Consider the following 25,303-nt stretch of genomic DNA (forward strand, 5'->3'; position numbering starts at 1 on the left):
AAAAAAACAATTTTTGTCTTTTTTTCAATTTTTCTGTAAAGTTAATAATATTTGATTAAAAAATTATTGAAAACCAATTTTCAGCAATTTTTAGTAATTGATATCTTGTTAACTATTGCAAAAATTACAAAATAATAGAGGATTTTTCTTCTCAGTTTAGCTCATTCTTCCTCTGTGCAAAAGATTTATCGTTACTTTTAGAACATCCTGCATAAATGCTGAGCAAAGAGTCGGAATAGTAAGCAAAGCAGTAATTGTATCTAGCGGTAGGTGTTCAATCTTGCAAGAGATGGCGTTGCCAATATGTTAGGACAGTATGCGTTTGACAATGAGTGAGACAGAGCGATAAAAAATGAATTAAAGATATCACTATTATCGACTTTTTATTTAGAATTCGAAAAATCTGTATTCGACATCGATCAAGTTCGGCCATCAGCATCCCCTTAAATAAGTTAAATACATTATATTTCCCTAAGCAGAAGAGAGAGGAATAAACGTATGAAAAATCGTGCATCTGTAGACCGGGATAGAAGTAAGGTGAATCTCCATTCGCGTAAAAATTCGAACGCTAAACAAGGGAGGAGATGGGATAGACCTTGCTTCGTGATGTAGAAAGTCGTTCGCCCTTAGATAAGGAAGGAAGTAGACTTTTCTTCGCGTTTAAAATCGAACGCCCTATGTAAAAAGGGCATAGAGTAGTTTTTAATATAATAAAAAAAGACATTATTTTCTAAATTTTAATTAATTAATAACATTTAAATAGTGAGCGCTACTTAAAAACCTTGTGAAGGTCACTCAAGGTCATGACCTCGACAACATATGTGAAAGTCAAAGTCATCAACGTGGCCGAATATCATTTATACTAACAAGAAAGCTTTTTCAAAACATCGATCCTTTTCATTTTTCGGATTTTGATTATTATATTAAATTTACTATTAAATTTACTTAAATTTACTTAAAGATACAATTATGTATTGTACAATAAAATTATCATTTGGTTTTTTTAAAAAACATTATAAATTAAAAAAAATTAACTATAATTATTTAACTTCTCGTTAAAAAATTGTTCGTATATGAATATGTATAAAATATGTATAAACATATATAAACATGCATAAATGTTTATATATAATTATATAATTATATATGAAATATGTCCATGCATGTTTAACTATTTTTTGTTTTCTCATTATTATGAGAATGTATAAATATATATGGATATATTTCATACATGAATATTTATAAATATTTATAAATATTTATGTATGTTTACATATGTTTATAACAAAAAGTGATTCAAAACAAAACCCCATATCGTATAACCCTTGTAAAGACGTATTCCTGACTGAATTCTGAAACGATTTTTCCTATACGAAAATTTTATTCGACGCTTACTTTTTAAGTTATTAAAAGATAAAGTTAGCGAATTACGGACTGCGTACAGAAGATAAACAGGAGCGGCGCACTCTAGAAGTGCGAATTAATTCAAATTCAAATCGAATCGAATCCATTGTGATTCGAATTGGAGAAATTAAATGTTTTCGAATCTGAGAAATTCGGAAAAGAATAAGTTCGAAATCATAAAAGAAATAATTTCGAATCATCGGTGATTCAATTTTGAATCACTCGCCTATTTTATATGCTTTATTTATGTACAATTCTCTCTCTCTCTCTCTCTCTCCCCTCTCTCTTCTCTTTCCTCCCCCCCTCTCTTAAGTAGAAAAATATCTAGGAAAAATTGATTATTAGCCAGAAATTGGCCAAGTCAGATTATTAAATGATAGCCAGTTTCTGGCCAATAAAACTCGAAATATGCTGGTTACTATTTTCTAGTCAGAAATTGATCAGAAACTGGTCAGGTCAGATGGATTAGTAAATGATGGCCAATTTCTAACCATTAAATCTCGAAATATTGTGGTTATGGGGGGAGTGGGAGAGAAGGGCGAGGGGGAGGCAGGGAGAAGAGATAGGGGAGAGGATCGCGGAAAGAGAGGTGATTGGGGGAGGGGGAAAGGGAGAGGGAGGGAGGCAGAGGGATGGATGGGAGAGGGAGAGTGCGCGCGCGCGCGTGTGTGTGTTATGTAAATCTGAATAACTCTATGTTCTTAGATAACTGATCTCAATGAATGCCCCTCGTGATCGCTTACGTCGGAAGAAAGCGCCTTCACTTATCTTCCGTACGCGGCCTGTAATTCGCTAACTTTATATTCTAATAAGTCAAAAAATAAACTGTTCGTAAACGAAAAATCACCTCAGTCAGAAACACGTCTTTGCATGGATACAGGGTTATTCTGAATCATTCTGAATATATATATATATACTCACACACACGCACGAACGCACACACACGGACGCACACACGCACGCACGCACGCACACACACACACAGGATGTCCCATAAATTTTTGCCAAGCGATTCTGTGTAGATAAAGTGAAATAATTGAGTCGAAAAATCCTCTACCATTTTGTAATTTTCGCAATGGGATATTACCGAGATATTAATTACTAAAAATCGCTAAATATTGGTCTTCAATAACTTTTTACTCAAGTACTATCAACTTTACAGAAAGACAGCGAGAGACAAAAATTGTTAATTTTTTTTTTATAAAGTTCTGAGAATTTTTTAATACCATATTTTCTCATGTTGATAAAAATAAGAAAATACAGTACTAAAAAGTTGATAAAAAATTCTGAAAAAATTCTTAGAATTCTATGAAAAAAAAAAAAAGATTTTTGTCTCTTACAGTTCTTTAGTAAAGTTGATAGTATTTGAATAAAAAATTATTGAAGATCAATATTCAGCAATTTTTAGGATGCTTTCCATTTGATAACAAAGTCAACACAAGTGTCGTTCTATCTTTGTCACTCTCTGACATATCTCTCTGTCAGCAAGACATAGAATAACGCTTATATCGACTTATGTCGATTTGTGTCATCAAATGGAAAGCACTCTTAGTAATTAATATATTGTTAACTTATTGCGAAAATTGCAAAATGGTAGAAAACTTTTCGACTCAATTTAATCCGTTATCAACACAAAAGCGCTTGGCAAAAACTTACGAGATACTCTATATATATATATATATACAGGGTGTCTTAACTCGCGTACTTGTACTTACCAACGTATTCTTCGTGAAATTCTAAGACGAAAAGTTTTTTACCAAAAAGCGATTCGACGAATAGAATTTGAATGATGAGATATTGAAGTTGACAAATTCCATTCGTCGGCACATGTGAAATTCGCGCGGTCAAGGTCGGCACAACCGAGACTTTTCAGACTTGTATCGTGTTTCTCATTACTTTTTACATTTAACTTAACTAATTAGTTAAAAATTGTTTAAAATACATCAACTTGTTTTTGTGATTTTTAAAATTAAATTGCAGAAAACAAATTGCAGAATTTTGAAACACTTTTTACATTATTAAAGGAATTATGAGTTATTTAAAGTTTTTTTATTTTTAAAGCAATAATAAACTTTCTTAAATAATTGTAACATTGCTTACACATAATTTTGATATTTGTTCATCATTTAATGTGTAATCAATATTAAAATTTTTAAAATATTGATTAAATATTGATTAAACAATATTAACATTTCATAAACAATTTTTATTGTTTTTAAATAATTTGTGGATGTTTTAAATAAATTTTAAACTTTTGAAACAAATTGTATTTTAAACAATTTTTAACTAATTGGTTAAATTAAATACAAAGAGTAAAGAGAAATATACTTTGATACAATGCAAGAGTCTGAAGTGTTTCGTGCTAGTCTCGGTTGTGCCAACCATGACCGCGGGAATTCCACGCGCGCCCATTCGTCAAATTCAATTTCATCATTCAAAATATATCCATCAAATCGCTTTATGATACAGACCTTTCCGTTTTAGAATTTCACGGAGAATACGTTGGTAATTGGCGGTATGCAAATTCTGAGACATCCTGTACTCGTATAAGGGTGTATCAAAGATTCGAAACGATCGAATATCTCAAAAACAAAACATTTTTGAGAAAAATGTTTCAGACAAAAGTTGTAGAATTTAAAAAGATCTATTCACTGATCACATCCGCTTAACCTTAGGTGGCGTCGCCAAGGTCAAATTAATTTTTTTTAATGGAATACTCTATTTTTGATGCCAGAATCTAATAGCTGGTGTCAAAAGCTTTTCAAATACTATAATAAAATTATTTTTCATTAAGTACTTTTGAGTTATGAGACCGGCATTACCTAAGGCGCTCCCTTTTGAGGATGCGTATGATGTTGGCGGTCCTGTGACTTTTAAGTCTCATAATTTAAAAAGTTTGATTAAAAAGTATTGATTAAAAAGAAACTTTATTAGTTTTAAAAAACTCCCGACATCAGCTATATTGATTCTAAAATAAAAAATGTTTCATTAAAAAAAATGGATTCGACCTTGACTTGACCTTGGTGACGCCACTCAAGGTCAAATTGATATAAGGTAAATAGATCATTTTCAACAACAACTTTTGTATAAAATATTTTTCTCAGAAATGCTTATTTTCCAAGATATTTAAAAAGTCCGAGACTTTTTTTATATCCTGTGTATAGGTGCCTGGTAAGTTTTGACAAAGCGCTTGTGTGTAGATAGAGCGAATTAATCTGACTCGAAAAGTCCTGTACCATTTTGCAATTTTCGCAATAGTTAACAAGATATTAATTACTAAAAATTAGTTTTTAATGATTTTTTACTTTAAATACTATCAACTTTACAGAAAAACTGCAAAAGGCAAAGATTGTTTATTTTCTTCTCATAGAACTCCAAAAATTTTTATAGAATTTTTTATCAACTTTTTAGTACATTTAGTGCATTTTCTTATTTTAACGAGATATTAATTACTAAAAATCGCTAAATATTGATTTTCAATTATTTTTTACTCAAATAACTGTTACTTTACAGTAAAATAGCGAGAGACAAAAATTGTTTATTTTCTTCTCAGTTTTAAGAATTTTCAAAGTTTTAAGAATTTTTTCAGAATTTTTTAATACCGTATTTTCTTATGTTGGTAAAAATAAGAAAATGCAGTACTAAAAAGTTGATAAAAAATTATAAAAAAATTTTTGGAGTTCTATGAGAAGAAAATAAAAACAATCTTTGTGTCTTGCAGTTTTTCTGTAAAGTTGATATTTGAGAAAAATTTATTGAAGACCAATATTCGGAAATTTTTAGCAATTAATATCTTGTTAACTATTGCAAAAATTGCAAAATGGTACAGGACTTTTCAACTCAGTTTAGTCCACTCCATCTACACATAAGTGCTTTGTAATAATTTATCAGATATTCTGTATACAAAGTGTCCCATTTTAATTTCCCCAGACAAATATCTCGAAAAATATGGAAGCTACAAAAAAATGTTTTAGACAAAAGTTGCACGGTTTATGCACAATTTCTTCATCTCTAAATAATTTTATCCAAAAGATATTTTCTAGAACACAATAGAGATATCTCCTTAATAAGGTTATCCGCAACTTATCTGGAAGTGAAGAAATTGGACATTAGAGGGGGACATATTTTGGTCATGTTGGTTTTTTTTCTAAGTGGAGACGTCAAAAAGATATGAAGTACACTTCCACTTTTTTAAATAGAATTACATAATTTTTTTATGCAATATGATTTCTTTAATTATTCTCCATAAAAGTGTTAAGATAATAATATTTAAAAACCGATAGTTTATGAGATATTTTATACTCTATTTTAGCATATATTGACATAAAATATTAAATAACTCGTAAATTATTAATTTTTTTATAATCGTACCTTAATACTTTTATGAACAGAATAATGAGATGAATCAATTGATAGAAAAGCAAACATATAGTTGCTTATTTAAAATTATGCTCACAATCATGCCATTTTGTTCACATTTTTTTAAAACAGTTATGTTTTTCTACTAATTGATTCTTCTTATGATCCTGTTCATAAAAATATTAAGATATAATTATCAAAAAATTAATAATAGTTTACAAGTTATTTAATATTTTATGTGTTGAAATAAAATATAAAATATCTTATAAACTATTGGATTTTTATATTATTATCTTAATACTTTTAAATACAAAATAATTAAAGAAATCATATTGTGTAAAAAAATTATACAATTCCATTTAAAAAAGTGAAGGCAACCTCGATATCCTTTTGGCGCCTTCACTTTTTTAAATAGAATTGTATAATTTTTTTTAGAAGACAACATGACCAAGATATGGCCCCCTCTAAATTATGCAATTTTGTGTAAAACATTTTTCTATATCTTCTATATTTTTCAAAATATTTGCCCAAAATTGAAATGGAACACCCTGTATATGTACACACGTGTGCTTTGTCAAAACCAGACACCCTACATATACACTGGAACCTGTTAAGCATACTTCGAAATAGCGCGAATCATCTACTCCATATGTGCTCAGCGTATGTGAATAGCGTAAGTGAAGATAGCAATATAATAACATACCAACTATTTCCAACGCGCGACGTGTTCATGTAGGCTTGTGTGTGTGTGTGTGTGTGTGTGTGTGTGTGTGTGTGTGTGTGTGTGTGAACCAATGTGGATGCGCGCACGCAGGGTGATCCAGATCAACCGCAGGAGCTGACACATACATATTCCTCGAATACGAAAAAGTGAGTCTAAAATGTCAATAACAAAATGATGTAATATCAATAATCTTTAAACGGTGAGTCTTTGAAAATATCCAACCATAGGATATAAAATTCGCTTTGTCAGTAGCGATGCAACTAAACAGCCAGCATGAACGCTTAACGACACGATGTCGAACGAGTATTGCAAAAACTCATGAAATTTCTATATTAACATCTACTATATTCTTAAATCGAGTCCGATTTAATTTATAAGAAGTAATATCAATTGCGCAAATTCGATATAACATCATTTATATCAATAAAAAGGATTTTTGAAATTCGGATAATTTAATTAATATTGATTTTATTTATAAACTTATTTGTTTATTACTTGAAACATATTTTAAAAATCCTTTTTACTAATATAAATGACTTTATATCAAATTTGCGTAATTAACATTACTTCTCATCAATTAAATCGGATTTAAAAATATCACAGTAGATGTTAATATAGAAATTTTACGAACCTTCGCAATATTCGTTCGATACCGTGCGATATCCGTCAAAACGTTCACACGGCCGGCAGCTTGGTTGCACCGCTCCTGACGGCGCGAATTTCATGCCCTGTGGTTGGATATTTTTAAAGGCTCACTATTTAAAAACTATTGTTATTATAACATTTTACTATTGATATTTTTAATTTACTTTTTCATGAGGAATATGTACGTACCGGCTTCTGTAGTGGATCTAAATCATCCTGTATACCATATATGTACGAATGGATATTCCAATAGATCAAATAAATCCTCTTAGAAATTTCTCAACAAATAAAAGAGAAACAATGTAATTATTGATTCTTACCAAAATAATTTTGGTTTCATCTAGATCGTTCTGCATTTTCGTGAGCGCATCCGCGTCGACTGGATTCTGATACTTGGCTAGATACGTATTAATCTGTGGAAAGTCAGCGGTGACTTCTTTAAGCGCAGGCCATGTCGATGGTGGATGTTTCTCCATAAACTCTTCCATCACTTTTGTAATTAGAGTATGAGCCACTCTCCTAGGATATTCATGATCCGAGATGAGAACTGCAGCGAGATTGTCGGCTCGTACATAGACATGACACATGTATTCTAGGATCAAATACATGGAGGATCAAACATGATATTGTTTATCGTAATAAAAAAGTTTATTTAAAATTATAACTATAATCCTATCATGATTACCTCCTTCTTTGACGCTCTGCCTGGCACAAGTCTGCGTTCTTTCTACAATGGTTTTACTGACAAAACACATAAACTCTTTAATACTATTCTTTTGAAAAAACGAGAACGACTCTACATCGTAAGCAGCTTTCAGCGTCGTTACTGACGGAGGACTTTTATATAGAACAGTCAGTGCATATAACTTTACCATTTTAAACTGCAAAAATAATAGATACAGTTAATAGATACAGTATTAGATAATAAACAAGGATGGAAAAATTACTTTGTAAAAGTAATTAGTTACAGATACATTTTTTATCTCAAAAAGTAATTAGTTGTACTGTTACAAGTTATCGAAAAAATAACTCGTTACAGTTAACGTTACTGAAAAAATGACTTTTCATTATTTTTCAGTTACTTTTTTTTCATTAGAATTTTCAATAGAACAACATCATAAACAACATTGATATCATTAAAACTGTGTTCAGAAACGAGATACTCGAGTATCTCCGTATATCGCTTTACCCTTTCATCGTTCATCTAAGATTAAACAAGGATACACGGGATTATTAGCATAACACTGCTTAAGGCAACTAAAGAAAAAGCACAGCGTTTATAATTTACACGACTCTATAACTCAGTCGCATATATACACACGCTAAATACTTTAACTCTCATTGGGAATGCTTCTTATTTTTCTTATTTTTCTAAATATTCATATTTTTTAATATGATTCTAATTTTTCTTATTAATATGCTCCTTATTTATGTTATTTTTCTAAATATTACATTCATATTTTATTATTATGTTATTATCGAGATCTAGCAACGCAAAGTGTTTTTATGATACATGAAAAATTTTTCTACTTAAATTAAATTTGTTTTATTTTATACTGTTAATTCTGTAATTTTTGTGGTAACACTTTAATTGAACTAACGCAATTTTGTGATAATGTTTTGTATAACATTTTGAAGGAAAATTAAACACTTTAGTTGGAAAAGAAAATGTCTTCAAATGAATTCTGATATAATAATTTCATTTAAGAGAAATTTAAACTATTCGGATTGGAATAGGAAGATTCTTCAATAAGATATACATATACTAGGCTTAGATTTGATTATATAAAAATTAAAGATAGTACCATTTGGATAAAGTAAATAATAAAGATAGTTTCAACTTTTTTTTTGGTTTTATTATTTATTTTTAATAGAATTTAACAATTGACGCCACAGTTGTTGATATCAAATCTCTTGTACAAATAATACATATCATTAGATTAATATTCATTATTTATTTAATTTGACATGGTATAAAGAAGTGGGATTTAACTTGGCGCCAGTTCTTGATATCAAATCTTTTATAGGAATGATACATATCATTAAAATTAATATTATTTATTTAATTTAGTATCCGAATTATACAACTTGGCACCAATTGTTGATATCAAATCTTTTTTACGAATGATACATACGAGGGTGGTCCCAGAAGTACTCGACCTGACGTACAAATGGCGGTTGTTGTATAAAAAAAACCACTGTAGGGGAAAGCATCAACTTTCTAAAGCTTAACTATGAAGTTTGAAGATGCTACGTTGTTCAGTATTTGTTTGGCAGCCATCAATAGTGGACGATCTCGGTGAATTTGCAAAGATGGAAAAAATTGGTCATCGTTATGTGATACAATACTTTCATTTGAAAGGTCTTAGCCCAACCAATATCAAAGCCGAGCTGGATTCTACTCTGGAGGAGTCTGCTCCTTCGTTTACAACAGTAAAATATTGGGTGGCAGAGTTTAAACGAGGCCGTACAAGCTGCGAAGACGAACATCGCAGTGGTCGACCAAGTGAGGTGGCCATTCCAGAAATGGTGAAGAAAATCCACAAAATGGTATTGGGTGACCGTCGATTGAAAGTGCGCGAGCTAGCAGACATGGTAAACATTTCAAAAAGTGCTGTACATCGCATATTGGCTGAAAATTTGGAGATGAGAAAGCTGTGCGCAAGGTGGGTGCCGCGCTTGCTCACAATCGAACAAAAGCAGCGTCGAGAGGATGTTGAGTTAAAGTTCGAATTGCTTCCCCACGCACCCTATTCGCCAGATTTAGCCCCCTCGGATTATTTTCTCTTTCCAAACTTGAAAAAATGGCTCGGTGGTAGAAGATTTACCAACAATGAAGAGGTGGAGTCTGCGGTTAATGGCTATTTTGAGGAGTTCAACGGTTCTTACTATAAACAGGCCATCGAAGCTATTGAACATCGCTGGGAAAAGTGTATCGAGCTAAAAGGAGACTATGTTGAGAAATAAAGATATTTTTTCCCAAATTTTTTGTGTTTTCTTAGTTAGGTCGAGTATTTCTGGGACCACCCTCGTATCATTAGAGTTGAGGAAATAAGAAGAGACAGAACCATTTGTATTTTACTTTTTAATTTGATAAAATTTAACTTGATTATATAACAAATTGAAGGATTCTTCCTACAAAATAAATAAGAATAAATAAAAGCTAAAACGTAAGAGTCAACACATTTCTTTAAAAAAAGTCATACAATCAAAAGAATAAATTACAAATAAAGAAAAGTAAAATAAAAAAAATATATAATAAAAAATAAAAAAATAAAAAATAAATGAAAACTCAGTTTAAATACAAATAAATTATAAGTTTCGGCTACCGGATTGAGCTCTCTTCAGATATTAACATATCGAAAAAATCGTAGTACAAAATCAATTATCGCAAATGTTCGTATAATATTATATTCACAGTTCGGGTGAGTCTTGATGTAGAACTCGACATTATTTCTGTACAATTGAACAACCAAATCTATTTCAAATATCTTGGAAAAGCTCTAGTTGATAAAAAAGATAAAAAGACTTCTTACAAAAAAATATACGCAAATAAATTAACGTACCGAAAATCTAATAAGAAATAAAAACTCACCAAAAGTTATATGTAAATTATTCAAACAAGTGTGTCCATATAAAAATAAAAAAACTTTTAGAATATATAAAGACAGGTGGAACGCAGATAGGAGTAAGGTAAGACATTATGTGCCGATTATTATGTACGCTCGCTGCTGCGGCTCACCACGGACTATCAATATTGAGAAGTCAAATTTTATTTACAATAGGTACAATATATATGCCTTATGAAAACCTTCAGTGTCAGTTTGTAAATTCAAACTATTTTTCTGCTTTTTAATATTGAGCATCTCGGAAATTAAGCGTTTCCTATAGTAAGGCTCTTCATTTAAAATTGTAATATTATCCCATTGGAAATCATGATCATATTGTAGCCTGTGCTCCGTTATGACAGAACGGACAGAAGTGTTATGTCTAATATGATTACGATGTTCTGTAATTCTGATTTTTAATTGTCTGCCCGTCTGTCCAACGTACGACGCATCACAATTATTGCACGATATCTTATAGACTACATTGCTCTTAGATGTACGGGGACAAATATCCTTTTGTACTTTAATATATTTACCCATTTCATTAGGACTATGAAAAGATACCCTCATGTCGTTTTTATTGAACCGTTTAAATTTGTCTGGCCCTTTTTCAATATCATTTTCTAGCTTAGTTAACAAATATCAATATATAATTTCATTTCCGTTTGGTCTCCTTTTGTTAAATATTAATTATAAATAAATAGAGATAAAACGTTTTTCCATTATTATTTCCTAGCTTAGTTAACAAATACCAGCATATAATTTTGTTTTCATTAAAATTCCTTTTGTTAAATATTAAGTTATAATGGAGATCGAATAAATCGCTTTTTCATTATCATTTCCTAGTTTTTAGCAATTACCAGCGTGTTTTATTATTAACAGTTTTACCGATCCTGTTGTTTTGAAAAAAACCGACCGAGTCACTATCGTAGTACAAATTCACACCATGCTTAACGCCGAGATACTACCGTGTCTTCAGATCGTAACGGTCGCTGATGTATACGAGTATCACTAGCACTCCTTGCATAAAGAATGTCAGAAGGACACAAAAAGAATGTATGGAATGCGATCGACAACGATGACGACGTACCTGAATTTGAAAAGTGGCAGTTCGGAACTTTGCGTTGCAATATCTCCGCTTGTAGGATACGTAGAGAAAAAATAAAAATACGTATAATACGATCGGAGTGTAAACTATTGATTAAGTGTACTTGAAGACTCGATCGAACCGTTGAGATCTGATAACCCCGATCTGATGCAATTCACCGGTTCGCGTAAAGCCCGTATCAGACTGACTGCCGATCAATAATGGACCAATCACAATAAGACTGATTCAATGTCATTGATTCATTATTAGTCGGCAGTCAGAGTTGGCAGTCGGATCGGCTTGCAGAGTCGGAAGTCTGATATAGGTTTAAAGGAAGCATGTCCGTGTCTCGCGCCATGTTTAGCACCGACCAGTGTCTCCAGATTTTTGTAGTACATTATGAAGAGAATAATACCATGTCATGAAAAAAACGCAACAGCGTATCCTTTAGGAATAAATAGGAAAGGACTCACTTATATAATTAAAAATTGTTTTGTTTAAAATTGATGCTATAAAAAATGCATATATTGAGAAAGAACATAGATTTTTACAATTAAAATGAGATAAATAACAACGATGTAAAGATTCTTTAAATATAACATAAATAAACAAACAAAATAAACGGCGAAATAAGAGTCAATAAATTATAAAACATTTAATTACAAATATTAGGCGAAGATACATGAAAACCGATACGGAGCGTGTATAATACCGGTGATATTGGAGAGCCCATGGGAATGCCAAAGCATTGCTTGCAAATCACATTGTCAAAGGAAAAGAACGTAGAGTTCAAGACAAACTGTATTGCTCCCAAGAACTCTTTCTTGGGTAGGGAGCAATCGCTGGCAATAACATACCAATATTCGTTCACACAGTATTTGTGGACTTAGTGATGAGGAGATTGGAGACGGTGTCCTTGATGTCGTCGAATTTTGACACCTTATTTTATTATAGATACGTTGACGACATATGCACTGAGGCATCCGTGAGAGATCCGTCACTACAGTATAACGCTCTGTATTCGGAGTCATTGATATGACCTCCCGTTCTCCATTTGGTGAGCATAGACGTTAAAGCTGTTGTAAGTTTTTTAGACGGATCTTTTTTGATCCGGACATATGTGTCCGAGTCCCCCAATAACGCCGTGTGCGACGCCAACATGTCCGGCTCTAGTGTTTGCAGTCTTGCCGGCGTGATACGGTTTGCACCTGTTTCACTTTTGCATGTGCGGCGGTTCGTATTGATTTGTTCAAGTCTGTTGGTGAGTGTACAATTTTATCATAATTGCGGCGGTTCTAGCTGCTTAAGTCTGTTTTTTCTTACAAGTTCTTTTCGTTTTCCGGTTTTGTCTAGCAATTTGGCTTTGATACTTGACATCTTGACTGCTCAATCGCACGTATTACTTTGAGATCCATCCGAATTTTACTTTTTTGCGTTTTATGTTGGTTGCGACATGAATTATTTATTTATTTTTATTTATTGTTTTATTTTATTATACTTTACATCTGAAGAGGGCTCAATCCGGCAGCCGAAACTTGTTATGGTACCTATTCTCCGAATGTTTTTTTATACATATATATGCGCCGCTCCGTATCGGTTTTCATGTATCTTCGCCTAATATTTGTAATTAAATGTTTTATAATTTATTGACTCTTATTTCGCCGTTTATTTTGTTTGTTTATTTATGTTATATTTAAAGAATCTTTACATCGTTGTTATTTATCTCATTTTAATTGTAAAAATCTATGTTCTTTCTCAATATATGCATTTTTTATAGCATCAATTTTAAACAAAACAATTTTTAATTATATAAGTGAGTCCTTTCCTGTTTATTTCTAAAGGATACGCTGTTGCGTTTTTTTTATGGCATTATCTTTAGTATCTTTTTTTGCAAAATATACTTGACATTTTTTTATATTTTTAATGTCTTTTCCGGTAGATTTATATGTACTGGTGTAAAAACTGGAAACAATCAATACAGTCTTATTGTTAAAATATTATCGATTAGCTTAATATTTTAAAATACACTTGAGAAAGTTATAAAATAGGCAAAAAATATTCGGAGATTCAAAAAGCTCCAAAAGAGCTTAAGAATCTCTAGATTTGTCTATTCGATTTACATATGCCAATTCTTACAGGACTCCTGGGCATTTCCTTCTTACCACGAAGCAAGTCCATCTCATGATGGGACCGCATATGAAAATGACAAATCTTGCACGGTTTCTGCTGTCAATCAGCCGTCAGTTTATGTCAGTAGTGCTCTGCTCTGTTTCTGTTCGCAATCTACTGTCAGATTATGCAGCAGACTATACATAAGACTTCGACTTCTGTCGCCAATTTGTTGGCATAGCCATGTCAGCAGACTTTGTTATATTTTTAATAGCAGTTTAATATCAACATTGCTTGATAGTATGAACTCTGTACAATTTGTTGCCTTTCTGCAATCAAAAGTTGATAGCAGGCTCTGCTCAAAATCTATCTCCGCAGGCTTTGCTACCAGGGTATATAATGCTCAAATTTCTGATCTTTTAGTTGAATTTCACTGATTACCCAGTACCAAATATGCTAATATAATATGCTGACAATTCAGTATCAAGTATGCCACTTCAGTAGATTATCCATTGATTTAGATTTAGAAAGTGTGTTTATCACACATGGACCGTAAACACGACGGACATTCTTTCCTCATTTTTTTAATCTTTACATGAAGGACACAATCTTGCTTATTTTTGCAATTTAATGGAAAAATATAAATATAAAAAACATAAATTTTTTAACGAAAACAACGCGTTAGTCACACTTTGCTGATATTTTGATCTGAGAAAAAAAACGCTTTTTTGCGCGAATAGCTGCTAGACGCATACTAACAATAAATACTCCGATTAAAAAGCTAAGCATCTCTATCGATAATTGAAGCTTCAAACTTTCAGTCGATGGCAAGTACTGCAATTACGCGCCCTTCCGATGTCAAAAAGGTTCTGAAATCTAGCATGAGAGATGATGCTCGGGTAATTTTGACTTAGGACTACGAAGTGTTACTCAAGGTCATATATCCTCCTACCTAGCCTATAATTTTGATAATAACTATCTTTCTCCTATCTCTAATAGTTTTCGAAAAAAACTAAACTTTTTACCAGACTCACCCTGTATATATATCGATTGTTTCAGAACATCCTTTTACCTTCGTAGGATAAGATTCAATCATAAAAGTGTTCAGACAAAAATTGTACGATTTGAAAAGATATATTTATTAATCTTATCAGTTTAACCTTAGGTGGCGTTGGCGTTGCCAAAATCAGGTCATGTCGATTTTTTTAGACGGAACATCTTATTTTTTATTCCAAAATTTTATAGTCAATATTGAGAGCTTTTCAAAACACTATAATGAAATTGTTTTTCATTGAGTACTTTTCAAATTATAAGAATCGAAAGTTACAGTATCGCTACGGCATTAGCATTATGCAAGATATCCAACTGATGAAAACCTCTCGAATGTTGTTTAAAATCATGTCCTGGATAACATTTGTTAAGATCAAGGCCATTGGAAATTATTCGTCTTATTTTGATTTTTGCATTAAAAATTCATTTTTACGTAAATATTCTTAGAAAAATTATTACATTTTTCCATATCTAGAATTTTGAATTTTATAACGTGTAAAGTAGGGGTATTCACAGATTATTTATTGTAATATAGATCATTGCATATTATAAACATTTTTTAATTGTAAACGCTGAAGATAGTCAAAAGCAATGTCGAAATGTTTGTAATCATGTATGAAAGTTTAAAGAAGAGATATACAAATATTTACATGTAGAAAATATATACGAGTATTATAAATACACGCGAATCTGATAGCTGTAGTAAAACCTCTTATTAGCTCTGTCACATCATTTTAATATTATATTTAGATAATATATTTTTATAATAGTTTTAATGTAAAAGACATATTTCTTGAAATTATATATGTACAATATATATAATTTCAAGAAAAATCTCTTTCATATTGAAACTATACATATAAATTACACATTAAAAATATACACATATATAATTTCAAGAAATATATATATGTATATACATGTATACATAAGTAGAAATAATCAACTAGAAATTAAAACTTTATATCACACATGCTTACCATATTAAAATCTTTACTAGAAGTTTATTTTTTGTCGCTGTACTGAATAACAAAATTTTCTCATATTAAACTTCAAATACCATATATGGCTTCAGGGAGTGTACTACCAAAGCTATTAAATCATTCTTCTTTTTGTTGTTTGACATCTAATGATTAATAAAGGTAAACTGATGCAAGCTCTGATAGTATACTCCCTGAATACAATTGATTTCATTTCAAATACAAGTACATAATAGTTTAGTTGCAAAAAATAGATCTTCAAAATCATAGACAATAAGTTACCAAATAATCAAATTTAATTCTAAGAAAATTAAAAATGCTTATAAATCTCATAAATTAAACATCTGCAATGATTTATTAATCAATTTTCTAATATAACTTATGAAGTACACAGAAATTACAAAGCCAGCTATCTCGGCTCGAAAACAAATAAATATTTTTATAGCTCTGGCTCTACAATGTAATAATAAATAATTTAATTAACAGCCTACGTGTTGATGCGCAAAGTTATTTATTTACTCATTAATCTGCATACGTTTCTACTGACGTTTCCGATCCTTCTCAATGCGAAAATATTAATTAATTAAATATAAATTATACACTATAAATTACGGTATATATAATATTAGAATCGATTTAAAATACCTAATTACAACATAAATTGATAACAATTCTTTTCGCTCGAGTAACTTACAAAAGATTAATAAATAATAACATCCAGGTCAATAAATTGAACAAGCTACAATTAAAACATAAATGAAAAAGAGCATACAACCACATACGCAAGAAAATTTTTGTCAAAGTCATATATTTCAAATTAAAAATATAAGCTATATTTTATATATATATATATATATATATATATGTATATATATATATATATTAGCTATAATATTATATATTATACTATAAGTATATTATTATTAGTGTAACAATGTATAATATTTATTATTCATAATTATAATTTTCAACGATAAATTTCAACGGTACGTTTTGACTTTATTTACAAGGGAACACAACCAAGTAAATATCTCCAATTTAAATGAGTTTTCAATATGTTGTTCTATGGAGAAAAATAGACTACACGTATTTTTTTTATACGTGTTGAGTCATACGTTAAGGGGGTGAAATCCTCCCTTGAGAAAAATCGGTTTTTTTTTTTTCAGATTGAATATCATCGAAACTATAAGAAAAAAAAATTTCCAGAATAAAAATTGAATGGCGTCATTCATCTCTTACAGTTTCGACGAAATTCAATCTGAAAAAAAAAAAACTCGATTTTTTTCAAGGCAGAATTCAACCTTAACGTGCGATTTAGCACGAATAAAAAAATATGTCTCCTATTTTTATCAATAGAACAACATACTAAAAGCACATGTAAATCGGAGAGATTCACTTGTTTATGTTCCCTTGTTAGTTCTCTTAGTTGTAAAGGGTGGGCCATCTATTGGTACGTTTTTGAATTTCGTGAATAAATTGGGGTGACCGAATGGCATACTGTAAGGCCAGTAGAGGGAGCCACATGAACGAAATCGTTTTTCATTCTTGACGCGGATACTTTTAGCTTCACAACAAAAAAAAAATTAATAAAAAATATCAATGTATGCTCATTTGATCGCATTTTTAAAAACGTACCAATAGATGGCCCACCCTGTAGAAATACCCCATATATCCGATTAGATTAACATATTATGAGGATCATTTCAGCTTCAAGTTACAATAGACAGTATAACACAACAACCATATTATATTTGTAATCAAATTTGTGAAATTATAAACGACGTAATGATGAGTCATGAATCCAAGTTCTTTGATTAATAGCAAGAAAAAGTAGTTAGTATGAGTAAAAGAGAAAATTTCAGTAACTATTGTTGTAGCTTGATATCAAATTATATAAGATAGTTATAAATCCTTCCTTAATAATGTTGATAGATTAACTAAATAGAATAAAACAATATCGTCAAAATTGAAATTTGAACATATTTTTAAAAATTAAAACAATAAAGATAAATATTTATAAATAATAATTTATAAATGTATGTGTATTTCGCATTCGTAATATATAGCTAATAGATAGCTACAAACTCTTACCAATATATATAATTTGTATTTGCCTTTATGACTACTGTAAGTGTTGCATAATCTTTACTCTCAATTCCCTCCATAATAATGATGTATAACTTCATTTAATTTGTTTAATTTAATTTGTTTATATATAAATTGAATCAAAAAGCATCAGAATATAAATAAAATTGTTTATATATAAAATTGTTAATAAATAAGTTTTAGAAATGAGTCTTTTATTGTAATTTGCTTCAATATTCTAACATTCTTCCAATCGAAACTATGGTTGTATTTCAATACATTCCCAGAGTTGGGTAAGTTAACTTTTTTTTTAACTAAGTTAAAGTTAACCTTAAAAATTTAACTTAGTTAAGATACAAGTTAATTTATAATAAAATTAATTAAATTAAAAGTTAATTTATTAATTTATTTATTTTTTTATTTCATGATTCCAGGGTTTCAGTCTTACAAATAACGGAAATGATAAATATATACTTCATTTAGAAAAAATACTCTATATTCTATTTATATGTTTTGTTCATATATACTGTTTATATACATATAGACTATTATATATACTGTTTGAATATCACACATATACTTATTAAATTGTTCACATATACTTATTAAATTTAAGTAATAAAGCTATTTCGAAATTTTTGTCGGACATCTTTTCTCGCAAGTTATCGAAAATGAATACTGAACAGCCGATCAACGTGAGCCCACGAGAGCCAAAGATGGTATTGGTGGTGTTATATTTTAATAATAAGGAAATATAGATAATATTTAATAATAAGGAATAATAGATTTCAACTTGTAAGAAACTAAACATCAAACGATTTCTGACAGATTAAAATCTGGAGATCGATTGTGTAATTTGAAATGAGATAAAAATTATAAAAGTGAGCAAATTCACTAAAATATTTATAATTTCATTAGTTAACACCTAGTAAATTTGCTCACTTTTGCGATTTTTACCTTATTTTAAGCTATTGCCGCGCATTATGTCTGAGACTTGACTTAACAAAAAAATTAAATAAAAAATTAATAGTTACGGATAAAATGTAACTAAATAAAGTTAAGAATCTAAATTGTAACTAAGTTAAGTTAAAATTAATTAACTTTTTATCTTTTTAACTTAATTTTTATCTTTTTAACTTAGCGCTACCCAACATATTCCGTTATAAACGAATGTCTAGATGAGTCAAGTTTTATATTATTATACTATTTATTCTGGTATATATTGAGTTTCCCCTTCGTCTGCCTCACGAAAGAAACGTCGCAATTGTTACATTAAATCTTATAAACTACATTATTATTTTTTTACAGAATATACTTTTTTATCTTTATGCGCTTTTATAAATTTATTTAATTTGTTGATGCATCTGTAACCTATACTATAGATTGATTTACTAACCATGCATGTAGCGGACTGTGTGATACTACGGATGAACGGAAGTACAAAAAATTTTTTGTTATTAGAGATTATTTTAATATTAACATAGACATTGTTGTGATCGTTCTTGCGTAGAATTTTTATTGCGAGCAACTTTTTTATTCTTGTATTGAACAATTTAAATATTAATTTTAACGGGTATCCGTTGTTCAAAAGAATTTAAATGCACATTTCTAAGTTCTTTTCGTAAGAAAGTACGATGTAAGAACGTAAGATGTGATAACAAAACTGCTCGATCCACTAGACTATATACGGTATCAATTTATGGCAAAGGCTATGGTCCATTTGATGCCACAAATGCTTCGAAGCATTTTTTGATTGGTCAGTTAATAAAATTCTTTCTTCCCATTGGTCAATCAAAAATTTTGAAGCATTTGTAGTGTCAAGTGGATCGAACTTATAGGGAATGAGATTAAACAAATAAGAGAGATCTAGCCGAATACGTCTTTTTTTGAAATCAATCCACCGTTATCACACCATCCTCCATTATAAGTAATAGGTTTAAAAAACCTTATGCTATGGTTCTCTTCACATTCAATTTTAATCGAATGTGTATGCTATTAAAGATCTTATAGATAGACGAAATCTGATCGGAGGGGGCCGCCATTATTATGTCATCCACGTATACGGAAGTAAAATGAAAAATTAACATTGAGTACATTCAAAACTTTTTCCTCAAAATCCTATAGAACAATGTTAGTCACAATGGGAGAGAAAGGAGAACCCATTGGTGTACCAAACGTCTGTTTGTATATAGCGTTATTGAATTTAAAAAATACGGAAGATGATATAAATTCAATCGCACATATAAATTCTGTCTTAGGAATCAATGTTTGTTGCTCTATGTATTGCCATCTTCTATTAATACTCTCAATGATCAGATCTTGAGGAGAATGTAGATAAATAATGACGTGACATCCAAAGAAATTAATAATTCCGAATCATTGATTTTTTACCTGACAGTTGCTTGTACAGATCAAAACTATTAGGAGCTCTTCGACAATTGTCAGGCAGTTATTAGCAATAATTTTGTGTAGAAATACAGCTAAACTATCTTATATAATTTGATATCAAGTTACAACAATAGAGTTACTGGAATTTTCTTCTTTACTCATACTGACTGTCCTTTTCGTTATTAACCGAAAAATTGGTTTGGATACATGACTCATACATTGTCTATAATTTGACTAAATATAATATGGTTGTTCCGTTATGCTATCTATTGTAACTCGAAGATGAGATGATCCTCATAATATGTTAATTGGATAAAGTAATTATATATTTTTACGGCTGATGAGGACTAAGTCGAAACGTACCATTGAAACTTATCGTTAAAAATTATAGTTGTGAATAATAAATATTACATTGTTACCTAATTATAGTTCGTTCAATTTGTTGACCTGGATGTTATTATTTATTAATCTGTTAAAATATATATAAAATATAATTTAAAAGGCAAAAATAATTTAAAAAATACAAAACATATATCTGGGGTCATTCCGTTACCGCAATGAAGTCAATAATTACAAAAGTAAGACACAAGTTCAGGTGTAACAGTGGTTAATTGACAGATTGACCAATGTATACACTAGTCATTCTGATAAAACAATGATTAAAGCTGTCAAGAATAGACTCACATTAAGTTATAGAATTATGTTGCCTCTTGATCTCAGTTTTATCATACTGTGTATAAATTTATTGATTATTTATTTATATATTTATCTTCTTTGTTTGATCTTAGACTGGTAGGTCTTACTCTGTAATAAGCGCTCGGATTTACATTACAGTTTCAATATTGTGTGTGTGTGTGTGTGTGTGTATAAGATATAAACACAATAATAATTTCACTGATTCGGTTTTCACGTAAGTCGATTTTATATATTTTACATAAGTCTGAGATACAATGATTATATGTATATCTTTCTTATAATATAATTGATTAAGATACATAATATCTGTTGTTATACAATTAGTGACTACTATTTATTATTTCTATAGTTTGACACATAATTTATTGGAACATCACAATGATTCAGCTTGAATCATTATTTTATCAAAACAACTGATGTTACACATTGGTCAATCTGCCAACTGACTCGACTTGTTTACACTTTTTACACTCAGCATCTTTGTTTTCTCTCTTTTCAGCCAAATATTGTATATCTATCTCATTTTAAGTGTAAAATGTGTAAAAAAGTGTAAGCAAGTCGAATAAACCAATTGTCACATGTCTTACTTTTGTAACTACTGATTCCTTTGCAGTAATAAAATGTGTTTCATAGATATATGTTTCATGCTATTATATTTTTAATTGTGGCAAATCAACTCTAATTTATGTATGATAATATTAATATACAACAAGAGTTTAATGATTATTACAGTCAAAGCTGGATCTAGATGCTTTTGAATCATTTTTATGTGAAGGATGCCAGATTAAGCATAAAATCCTAGCAAAAATCTAAAATCCAATTTCGACTATAATAGGCATTAAACTCTTGTTGTGCATTCTAATATTATATATATTGTAATTTATAATGTATAATTTATTTAATTAATTAATATTTTCGCATTGAGAAAGACCGAAAACATTGGTTGGAACATATGCGGATTAATTTTGATAAATAAATAAATAACTTTGTGCATCAACAATCGCCTAGGCTCTTAATTGGCTTTTTTATCCCTCTTTAGTTGATTTATTCTCAAAGCCCTACATGTTTTTAAGTAATATTAATAAAAAATTTGTATCTGTTTTCTACGTATAAAAAATAGTAAACAAATCTTGAAAATAGCTTAAAAACAATGTTACGTACGTCGATTTTTTTGAAGTATTTTTATATCGTCAGAACTTGAAAGATCTTTGGTTATAGCGACGAATCCTAGTCAATCCTACCCAGTCCTACCGTTCGTACGATTTAATTATTAACAGGACGCTTACTCGCTGTGATAATTCACTGGAGAATCATATTGTTTTTCTATAATGTATACAATCACTACTAACTCCTACATCACCTACGAGGTACGAAACTGCCATATTGATCAAGTTGCATGTTGGGCATAGATGGTTAAATCCATGGTAGAAATTAGAGTACCTATAATAAGAATACAGCTTATAAGTAACAATCGATGATTGGTCCGCCAAATTGAATCAAAAGCAGAAGTGTACTATTAGTGTATAGTGCAATGCATAATAGCGGCCCGACTTATCGAAATAAAAAATGCAGTACTAAAAAGTTGATAAAAAATTCTGAAAAAATTTTTAGACCAACTATTCATAGTCGATTTCTTATTTTAAGGCCGTCTGAAGTAATGTCATAAGTCGCTAATGCGGTCCTCTGATTGGTTCGTGATTTCTTAACTATACTTAAAACAGTCTTGAATATAAGATCTGACTATGAATACCGGCTTTAGAGTTCTACGAGAAGAAAATAAATGATTTTTGTCTCTTGCAGGTTTTCTATAAAGTTGATAGTATTTGAATAAAAAATAAACGTCGATAAGTTGGGCAGCTACTATGACTCAGCGAATTAATGCACTGCGCACATACATCCAAGGATTCCGATTCTTTCCCTCGAAAATTCTCACAAACTGAGAAATGATCACTTTTCATTAATGCTCATAATTCGTGTGCGGTTAACGACACGACGAGATAGGATCTGAGCACAAGAATTATCGTAACACTTACTTAGACTTAAAATTAAATTGTAGACATAAGTAACGCACAAACTTTCACGTATAACGTACAACTTATTGCCATGTCTCCAAAAGGCGGCAATAAATCATACGCCAAAGCTTGTGCTCAGACCCATACTATTAACCGTCAACCCTGGACAAGTTTTCGATGATATAAAAAGGATTTCAAGGGCGCGGAGATAATTAAAGAACGCTGACACTATCGACAATTAATATAAATTTGCTATAGTAACATAAATATTTGGCTAATATACATTATTAAATTCATAATTCTTTAGAAGGTTAAGTAAAAAAGGAGCATACAGCCTCACTCGAGATGTCAATAAGTTATATATTAATAATAAACATTCAACAAAGTAGACGTTTCGGTCACCATCTGACCATCTTCAGTACAATAATAAAAACCTAAACCGGGGTGAATTGCTTAGAGTAATAAAATGATTCCACACAACAAATTAAAGAAGAATACTGGACGGTCTACTGTTAATTCTGTCAAAAATCATTGCAAAATGTTATATTGTTAAATGCGGATACCGAGGCGAATAATGCACAATAAGAAGTGAAAAATTATTACTGACTAACAATAGGAATAAATTTAAATTATGTAACTAGGTTTAAATAAATTTAGGTTTATTATTGTACTGAGGATGGTCAGATGGTGACCGAAACGTCTACTTTGTTGAATGTTTATTATTAATATATAACTTATTGACATCTCGAGTGTGACTGTATGCTCCTTTTTTACTTAACCTTCTTAACATTGAGCCACTTTATAATATTGAAAATTCATAATTCTTTATTATATAAATGCTCCATAAATAAATATGTATATTTGTAAAACTACAATATTCTATATATATTGCCAAAAAATTACAATCTTTTTTTTGCAGTTATTGAGAGCAGTGCAATCGCGCACTGTACCAATTGCCCACTGCCAATCACAGTGACATCTGCGTAGGGAATTTAGAGTTATTTTTTTTTAACGCTGTGATTGGCTTGTGCGCAATTGGATCGTGGACAATTACTATACAATCGCAGTTATTATCTCTAGCCTAGTTTCCATCGAGGGTTTAAACGGGATCAGAATGTAAGAACTAACTACAATCGAATATTTCTCTGTTACAGTCGAACGACAAAGGAATGTTTGACTATAGTTGGTTCTTACATTCTGATCCGATTTAAACCTTTGGTGGAAACTAGGTCTCTGTTGATAATCGAATTTTGGCCGATATTCATAATCAGTTCTTATTTCAAGTAATATCTTAAGACTAATGCGGTCCTGTGATTGATTCGTGACACCTTAAGACAGAATTTAAAACGGTCTTGAATATAAGAACCGACTATGAATACTGACCTTTGATGATAACACTAAAATTATAATTTTAAAGAAAAATCAAGTATTATTGAATTCTAAATGCATAAATACGTCTATTAAACTAATAAATTATAAAATTAGTGCAAGTTATCAGTTTTTTATCTCTTAATCACTTCAATATTCACAAGGACGCGAACTCCCATAAGAATGTCAGTCTTTAAAGCCGGTTCTACATTAGTTGCAAGTTGATCGCAAGTTTGTTGCGATTAGCTTACAACTAATATAGAACCGGCTTAATAGTATCTCATCGGTAGTGATGACTAATCCGGCCGGTTGTTCTACCTTTTGGTAAATTTTTTCTGTTGGGTAAGTAGCAAGATTACCCAATCACATGCGCGAATTGTCAGATTTACCTCACAGGTAAAATTTACCAAAAGATGGAACAAATGTCCTAAATCTTACGTCCGCTTGAATTAAATCTTACGAACTGACGAAATAATCTGAATTTTTGGAAGTTTTAATCTTTATCCTACTAGGGATGTGTTCGTAAACGTTACCCATAGGGTAAAAGTGTCTCTGACCAGAAAGAAACCTGAGAGAGGCAGAGGACATGAGGGCCCAAAACCTGTAATCGTAAAATGCTGTCTTGCTCTACTGTCAAAGTCTGACAAAGTGGATGTAAACTACTAGTCCAAATATTGTGACGAAATTAAAAGATGTTTTGGGACCAAGGGTATAACATTACATCCATATGATCTTAGTGTAGAACATCAGGTACAAATTATTTTGCATACGTATACATATATATATAT

General features: G+C 30.4%; 2 protein-coding genes across 4 annotated transcripts in view; one reads left to right on the forward strand and one right to left on the reverse strand.

Annotated features, from left to right (window-relative positions):
• LOC108751581 (synaptobrevin homolog YKT6) overlaps positions 1–22,518 on the reverse strand; it is a 72,778-nt gene extending 50,260 nt beyond the window's left edge. For all 3 annotated transcript variants that reach the window (XR_001939505.1, XR_001939504.1, XM_018491829.1), the window contains exons 1-3: positions 22,297–22,518; positions 7,818–8,013; positions 7,453–7,724 (exon numbers count right to left, since the gene is read on the reverse strand). Coding sequence is in view for 1 of the 3 variants with exons in the window: in XM_018491829.1 (XP_018347331.1) it covers positions 7,453–7,724; positions 7,818–8,007 (462 nt within the window). In the remaining 2 variants the exon portion in view is untranslated. The remainder of the gene's footprint in view (positions 1–7,452; positions 7,725–7,817; positions 8,014–22,296) is intronic.
• Positions 22,519–25,177: 2,659 nt separating this feature from the next.
• LOC108751569 overlaps positions 25,178–25,303 on the forward strand; it is a 1,166-nt gene continuing 1,040 nt past the window's right edge. The window contains exon 1 of the mRNA XM_018491801.1: positions 25,178–25,265. The gene's annotated coding sequence lies outside the window, so the exon portion shown is untranslated. The remainder of the gene's footprint in view (positions 25,266–25,303) is intronic.

This window comes from Trachymyrmex septentrionalis, unplaced genomic scaffold (assembly GCF_001594115.1).
Source record: "Trachymyrmex septentrionalis isolate Tsep2-gDNA-1 unplaced genomic scaffold, Tsep1.0 scaffold5, whole genome shotgun sequence".
NCBI lineage: Eukaryota > Metazoa > Arthropoda > Insecta > Hymenoptera > Formicidae > Trachymyrmex > Trachymyrmex septentrionalis.